The sequence below is a fragment of the Anopheles gambiae genome, chromosome 3 (genome assembly GCF_943734735.2).
Source record: "Anopheles gambiae chromosome 3, idAnoGambNW_F1_1, whole genome shotgun sequence".
Lineage (NCBI taxonomy): Eukaryota > Metazoa > Arthropoda > Insecta > Diptera > Culicidae > Anopheles > Anopheles gambiae.
In genome coordinates this window covers 55,282,754-55,291,094 of record NC_064602.1, presented here as the reverse complement: position 1 = coordinate 55,291,094, position 8,341 = coordinate 55,282,754, and the positions used below count along the sequence as shown (strand labels likewise).

General features: G+C 38.1%; 1 protein-coding gene across 1 annotated transcript in view; it reads right to left on the bottom strand.

Annotated features, from left to right (window-relative positions):
- Positions 1 to 7,129: 7,129 nt before the first annotated feature.
- The window catches only part of LOC133393490 (putative nuclease HARBI1), a 39,980-nt gene continuing 38,768 nt past the window's right edge, over positions 7,130 to 8,341 (bottom strand). Inside the window, exons 2-4 of the mRNA XM_061658720.1 lie at positions 7,742 to 8,174; positions 7,530 to 7,671; positions 7,130 to 7,462 (exon numbers count right to left, since the gene is read on the bottom strand). Coding sequence (XP_061514704.1) covers positions 7,161 to 7,462; positions 7,530 to 7,671; positions 7,742 to 8,174 — 877 coding nt within the window. The 3' untranslated portion in view covers positions 7,130 to 7,160. The remainder of the gene's footprint in view (positions 7,463 to 7,529; positions 7,672 to 7,741; positions 8,175 to 8,341) is intronic.

Here is an 8,341-nt window from a genome sequence, read left to right as displayed (position 1 = left end):
AAGGACGGGAGAACTACGTTTCGTGGGCCTTCGCGATGAAGATGATGTTGTGTAGAGAACGGTGCTGGGATATTGTAACGGCTAGAGACGATAAGGCGGTAGACAAAGACATGGACATGCGGGCATTGTCCACTATCGCGCTTAGCTTAGAAAAGCACAATTACAGCCTTGTGATGGACGCTAATACAGCAAAGGAAGCTTGGGAAAAGCTTAAAGCTGCGTTCACTGATGATGGTGTGTTTAGACGTATCTCTTTATTGCAAGAGCTTGTTTCGTTCAAATTAAATAATTTTTCTTCGACCGAAGCATATGTTGATGCAATAATGTCTACGTGCCACAAGCTTAGAGAAATAGGCTTCGAAGTGAGTGATATTTGGGTTTCGTCAATCCTGCTGATGGGATTACCTAAATATTACGCGCCCATGGTTATGGGATTGGAAGCATCGGGAATGGCCATGAAGGCAGATGCAATAAAGTTAAAAATTTTGCAAGAAGTGAAAACCACGTGCCACAAAGATGATGAAGCGCTCTTTAGTAGAGGTAATCCTAACCTGCGTAAAGGGGGAGGAGCAATGAAGAGAAGCACAAAAGAGGTTACATGCTACAATTGCCAAAAGCTAGGGCATTTTGCGATTAATTGTCCTGAAAAGCAGAAGCACAAGAAAAATAATAAAACACGTGCAATGAGTTCTGTGTTGGCAATGGGTGATGTGAGTGAATGTGAATGGTACTTTGATTCAGGAGCAAGTTCGCACATGGCAAAATCAGGTGTAGATTTCTCGGAAAGACAACACATATGTCACGAGGTTAGTACGGCAAACAATGCTAGCATGAAAGCTATTACGAAGGGCACAGTTTCCGTAAATTGCCAAGAAGGTGCGGTAAATTTATTAAATGTGTTAGAAGTACCAGACTTAGCTACACATTTACTATCAGTTAGTAAAATATGTAAAAATGGCTTCAAAGTGGTATTTACAGAACGTAAATGCGAAGTGTTTGATGAAAATGGAGAAGTGTTCGCATCGGGTATTGCTGAGAATGGATTATACCGATTGAATGAAAATAGAGTGAGAACATTTTTATCCTATGAAATATGGCACAGGCGACTAGGACATTTGAATTTCCAAAGTATTCAAAGATTAAAAGGCATGGCCGATGGCATTCAAACTAAACAAACTAACACGTACAATTGTGTAGCGTGCATTGAAGGCAAACATGCAAGAGAGTCGTTTCCTACAAGCCAAGAAAGATGCAAAGAAAAATTAGAATTGATTCATTCAGATCTATGTGGACCATTTGAAGTTGAATCAATTGGTGGGTCAAAATACTTCATGACTTTCATAGATGATGCAACACGTAAAGTATTTGTGTATATGCTCAAGTCTAAAGATGAAGCAAAGACAGTATACGAGAAGTTTAAATCGATGGTACAAAGGCAAAGTGGTCGACAAATAAAAATATTTAGAAGTGACAACGGTCGTGAATATGTAAATGCCAGTATGAAAGCGAGTATGGAACGTGATGGAATATGTCATCAAACGACATGCACGTACACTCCAGAACAAAATGGAGTAGCGGAGCGGATGAACCGCACTATTGTTGAAAAGGTTCGGAGCATGCTAAACGATGCGCAGTTACCAAAGCGATTTTGGGCGGAAGCAGTTAACACTGCTGTATATTTAATTAATCGGAGTCCTACGAGAGCGTTAAATGACATTACTCCAGAGGAGGCATGGTCAGGCAAAAGACCACATTTGGGACATCTCAAAATATTTGGCTCTACAGTTATGGTACGCAAGCCTAAGCAGAAACGAGTAAAACTCGATCCAAAATCCGAACGGTGCATTTTCCTTGGTTATGCACACAACACAAAAGGATTTAGAGTTTTTAACGTTGCCAGCAACGAAATAATTATCAGTCGTGATATTATTGTCGTTGATGAAGGTCAATGTGAAGGTTTTGGCAAGGAACAAACAACTCCTGTTGAGTTTCTGGAACTGCTTTTTGCTGAAGGAAAGGATGAGTCAAATAGTACACGTAATAATCCGATTAATATTTCACCAACAGAAGAAGCATCGGATGGTCAGACAGAAGAAACCCCAACAAGGTTTGATCAGAGCAATGAAACTCCAAGGCGCAGTCAACGACAACACAAACTTCCAAGCAAGTACAAAGATTATGTCATTAATCGCAAGTTTGTTCCTTCATCAACATTAGCTAACGAAGCAGAAAACGTATCGAGTGACTCGGACTATACGACACCAGAGAGCGAATCTGATGAAGCGTTAGTTGTTTTCTCGCAGCGAGAAGATCCCAGAAACTATGCTGAAGCTATGAAGTCTGAAGATGCTAAACAGTGGATGGATGCTATCCAAGAAGAGCTTCAGTCTATTGAGGCTAACAATACATGGTCACTGGTAGACCTACCACCGGGACGGAAGGCGATAGGCAGCAAGTGGGTCTTCAAGACTAAGAGAGATGCGGATGGAAATTTGTTGCGTTACAAAGCTCGTGTTGTTGCGCAAGGGTTTAGTCAGCAGTTTGGAACTGACTATGATGAGGTATTTGCACCAGTTGTTAAGCAGACGACTTTCCGTGTGCTAATGGGGATTGCGGCAAAAAGGGGAATGGCGGTAAAGCAGTACGATATTAAGACCGCGTTTCTGTACGGCGATTTAGAAGAAGAAATCTTTATGAAAGTTCCACAAGGTGTGAAAGTGGAAGATAACAAGGTTTGTAGATTGAAGAAAGGGCTATACGGCTTAAAACAATCAGCAAGATCGTGGAATCAGAGACTTGATCAAGAACTAAAGCGCCAGGGATATACGAATTGCTTAGCAGACAGTTGCTTGTACAGGAAAAGATGCGGAAAGGAATGGTGCTACGTCTTAGTATATGTAGACGATTTGATAGTTGCGGGAGATAATCTTGACATGATTGAGTCATTGCTTGCTGAATTGAAAAGGTCGTTTGAGGTTAACATTTTGGGCGACATAAGATTCTTTCTTGGAATAGAAGTAGAGAAAAATAAGCAAGGAGATTATTTTGTTTATCAGCGCAACTACATAAAGATCCAGTGTACATAAAGATCGAAGCAGAAGAAATCGAACTTTCTGATAATAAGGAGTATCAGCAGTTAATAGGCAAATTGCTTTATATTGCGATTAACACGAGACCAGATATATCGGCAGCCGTATCAATACTTAGCCAAAAGATAAGTAAACCCACACAACACGATTGCTGTGAGTTAAAGAGAGTTGTGAGATATTTAAAAGGAACCATTAACTATCGTCTACGATTGAGCGAAAAAGGATGCGATAATGGTATAATTGGCTATTGTGACTCAGATTGGGCCGAGAACAGAATAGATAGAAAATCCAACAGTGGATATGTTTTTAAAGTAAACGGCGGTACGGTTAGTTGGACTTGTAGAAAGCAATCATGCGTAACGTTATCAACAGCCGAAGCAGAATTTGTCGCAATATCAGAAGGGATACAGGAAGCACTGTGGTTGAAATTACTTCTTGAGGAATTAAACGATGTACAGGAAGTTATTATTCACGAAGACAACCAGAGCTGTTTGAAAATCTTATCAGGCGAAAAGTTGAGTAATAGAACTAAGCATATTGCAACGCGCTATCATTTTACTAAGGATCTAATTAAGAAAGGACAGATCAGCTGCGTCTATTGTTCAACAGAAGAAATGATCGCGGATCTATTAACTAAACCATTAGCCAGGATTAGAATACAGAAGTTAGTAAGCTTGATAGGGTTAAGTGTTTCACTGTGAGATATACAACGACAGAGTAAGGGAACTTGCGTTGAGGAGGAGTGTTGTTATGAACCAACGCAAGATGATTCTCATGAGAACTGGATTTAGTAATGAAAACACAGAACAAAATTTTATAGCAAATAGAGAGAATTATATTGTCAAAAATTAGGAATAAAGAAAACCCTCTTCCGTTACTGCATCCAACCAAACAAGACGTGTTTTTCTCTCAGCTCCGAAAATTACCCTAGTAATTTACAACACACACTTTACCAAAACACACCGGCGCACGAGACTTTGCACGAAATGCGCATCAACGCACAAACACTACGCGCGGGACAAACACTACGCGCACAACCATCTCCGGCAAAGCGTCGCGCTGTACTGGTGGTTTTGTACGCGTTGGAGGGGGGACATACGGAGCGCGATGGTTCGATGCTGTAGTGTAAGCGAGACAACACGATCGGCCTCAGCACAATTTTTCGATCGAAAAAATTCGATAGGCGCTCACGTAAAACTGACAGTATAACTATTTCTTTTATACCCCTACATGAAGTTGGCCCCCCAGGTAAACAATTTTTAAAATAATTTTTTATCACCCAAAATATTGAAAAAGAACCAGAACAATTACCAACTTGCTTTTACATAACTTTTTTCAAAACCATTAACCTTGATTTATGGCATTTTTCTGATATTCGAAAATTTCCGCAGCTCAATGGCTGCTATTATTGAATCCGTCCGTAGCGGCGGCGTACGTCCCGACACTCATTTACACTCATTGGTGTTCATCTTGTTGTCATAGGTTGCTCATTTTTGAATTTGTGTTATAATTCGGCGGTTACACACAAAATGAACTATACTACGCGGGGACGTTCGTTCCCATTTGTATGGGAGCAAATCCGCCAGATTTTTTGTCGCGGATCCGTGCATTTCTATTATTTTTTCGCTCTGTTTTGAAACGTGAATCCATTTTCGTACATCGTAAACCCTTTTTCTCATTGTAGTTTGTTTATTTTCTTTACGCTACCAATTTAAAATATTTTTAAATATGATTTATAATACAAAACTGTCCCTCCTGAATAAAAATAACTACTTTAAATTTATGTATAAGTTTAGCTGTTGTTTTGTTTGTCTCATTAGTGAAAAAAAAATCAAAAATGCTATATTGCTTGGCAATTTTTGTCGAGTTAGTTTACAATTGATTCAACTTATGATTGATGTCCTCTTTATTCACGCTCAAAATAATGATATAGAATTTTCGTTTTGTTCGTCGGGTCTTTATGACGCCAAGGCCAAGGAAAAAATGTTATCTATCCAAAGGTAGGTTTAACTATGCATGGACTAAACCAATTAAACTATCTAAGTTCGGCATTTTATGAAGTGTCGTAGGAAGGCAGGCATATGGCATATGAACCACACGACTTAACAGCATGCACATCGTGGGTTCATATGGATCGTGACCCGTTTGCAAGGATTGACCATCTTGCTTCGTGAAAGTAAATAAGCCTCCAAAACCTGTATAGGCCAGCTTGTTATGTCAGCATGTGTTTAGGCCAGCATGCAAGAAGAAGAAGAAGAAGCAGAAGCAGCAGAAGAAGAAGAAGAAAAAGAAGAAAAAGAAGAAAAAGAAGAAGAAAAGGAAGAAAAAGATGATGATGATAATGATGATAATGATGATTGACCAGTTATTAGTCCCATAGGTCGAATGAGGTCCCGTGGTCGTCTGATTTCCCGAAGACAATTGGGCCCTACGAAAAATGCTACCCCCCCTCACGTCCTATTCATCAACAAAAATGTTAAATTTTTAGTGTCACGATATTCGACCTACAAGGCCTTTGAAATGATAAAAAAAAACGTGGTACTTAATAAAAAAAATCTACCGCCTGCATTCGTTCTTGCTATTAATTAACGATCAGCGTGGGTATCGAACCACGTACCTTTGCTGCGTCTTCCTTTACACCACCAATTCCCATTTGTTTTAGCGCAGCTTGTTTGTGAAGGTATATTGTTAACAGGCTCCTAGATTGTTTCCATGGTTACCCACTGTATTACTGGTTGGTTACCATGGCAACCATATGAAGGACAGATTTTCGTAGCATCAATCACAGATCAGATTTTGCATCTCTCGGCATTTGCTATCAAAACGCCCAAGGAAGAAAACGTGTTTCATTAAACAGTGTGTGATTTTGATCCTGTGAAAAAAAATGGCTGTAAGTATTATTGTACAACCAATTATTTGTAAATCAACTAACTATTACATATTTTAAAACCTTCTAGGACAAACGTAAAACAACAACCAAGCAGCAGTTTGAACGACTTGTTGCTTTAATAGAGTCGAATACTGACGTGGTCAAGGATTTGTCAAAGGGGAGCGCAAAATTTTGGGAATTAGTGTCGAAGGAATTGAATCCATTAGGTCCACCAACCAAGGATGGCTCAGGATGGAAGAAGGTAATTTATTTATTTTTTGCATGTGACTCGAAAACTAATTAGTCTTAAATTCAATTACAGGTCTGGTCTGATTACAGGTCATCATTAAAAAAAAATTATCTTTTAATCATCAAGAGTATCGAGCGACAGGAGGGGGGCCTTGCAATCTGCATACTTTTTCTGCCTTAGGCATGTCTAGCAAATCTATAACCATGTGCACCACAGGGACGCAAGGTCCTGTGATGGGTGTTTCATCATCATTGACATCATCATCATTGCCACCATCATCATTGCCACCATCATCATCATCATCAACAATAACATCAACAACAATAACAACAGAAAATGAACAACGACCTGTTCTATCAAGTGGTAGCTTTTTGCCGCCACTAATTGAAGACATGCTATCTGGTGAAAAGATTAGTAGATTCCTTCCCAAATCCCGCGAAAAAGAAAACTCTGCCGCAATTGAAATTGATAGAGATAGTAAAGTATAATCAAATGCAGCAGAAAATTTTTGACCTCAAATTGAAGGAACTAGAGGTTAGAAAAGAAGAACTGGCTCTTCAAAAAGAAAAGCTTACTTTTAAAAGAGAAATCGCGAATAAGAAGTTAGCTTTGAATCAACAGATGCTGGACCAAAAACGCGAAGTATCAAATAAGAAGTTAGAACTAATGACGAAAATAGCTAATAAGAAATTAGAATTAAAATTGGCAAAAGCGAACAAGCAGATAGAAATAAGCTATGAACGACTGGCCATTTTAAAAAATAAACCCAATTAAATATAACCAAAAATATTGCAGTGTTAATGTAAATACATCTTTTTTAATTTACAAAAGGAATGCTGAGAAAGAAAATGAAACTCCTTTACATATGAACATACTTTACATATGATAACATATGAAAACATTAGAATATTTATGCTGGGATTAATGTTTTTTTTATTATATCGTTTTTAATTTAATCATTTCTAAACAAAAACATTTCATCAAGATTCTGCTGCCAACCAATATTGTTTTCTATACATATGTTGTGTAGTGCACAACATATGTTTATAATATTTGTGCACTTTTTTGGCGAATAATTGAGACGCCCATCTGCTCCAAGCAGGTATCTAAATTTGGATTTCAGTATTCCTATTGTTCTCTCAACGATGTTTCGTCCTCTGGCATGAAATGTATTAAAAATAGATTCTTGTGTGCCTGAATCTGGGTTACGATTGGGTGTTATAAGCCATGGTTCGGAAGGATACCCTGCATCTCCTATGATGAAAAAAAAAACAAATTATCGCCAGTAAAACAAATGTTTGGTATATATATATGTACATACCCAACAACTTGTCAGTTATTCCAGAACTATGTAGATCTCTAAAATGTTTGCGAATGGGACTAATACTCCAAATATAAGCGTCATGATGAGATCCTGCAAATCTAGCGTCCGCAGCTCTGATGCGATATTTGTGATCACAAACCTGTTTAAATAGAAAAAAATATATAATAATTATAATATATACAATGCCCTACATTTGAATCCACACTTACAATCATAGCATTGAGGCTGTAATAATTTTTTCTATTGATATAGCGAAGGGGGCGATATTTGGGTTTTACTATCCTTATGTGGGTCCCATCTACACACATCACCACGTCTGATATTCCCAACCTTTCAAAGAAATATTGTTTTGCCTCCATTCTTTCAGATTCTGTCATATTAAATTGTATCCAATCGCCCAATAGTGTGATAAGAGGTGGTATCAAATCTCGCAAAGTGTTTGAAAACGTTGTTTGTGCCATGGCTACGTGGAAGTCTTGTCCAGTTCCGTGCTGATATCTGCCCTCTCCGAAGAAAATCAAACAAGCAGCAAGTTTAATTTTTGCACTCACTCCATTACTTTTAATACATTCTAATTGAGGTTCAATTTTTTCCAAAATAAACGAAAAAATTGGTTTCGTAACCCTGAAACATTGAAGAAACCTACAAATAAACGAAGAAATTAAAATTTTAATGAAATACAATTTTATGTTACTTACGCTGTGTCTGATAGTTTAAAAGGATCTGCTTTTTCCGTAAAACTCTACGTTTGTTACGCAAATTTCTTTTTTCCTGTATTTCGTCGTCGTCGGAAAACAGAATGAAAAACA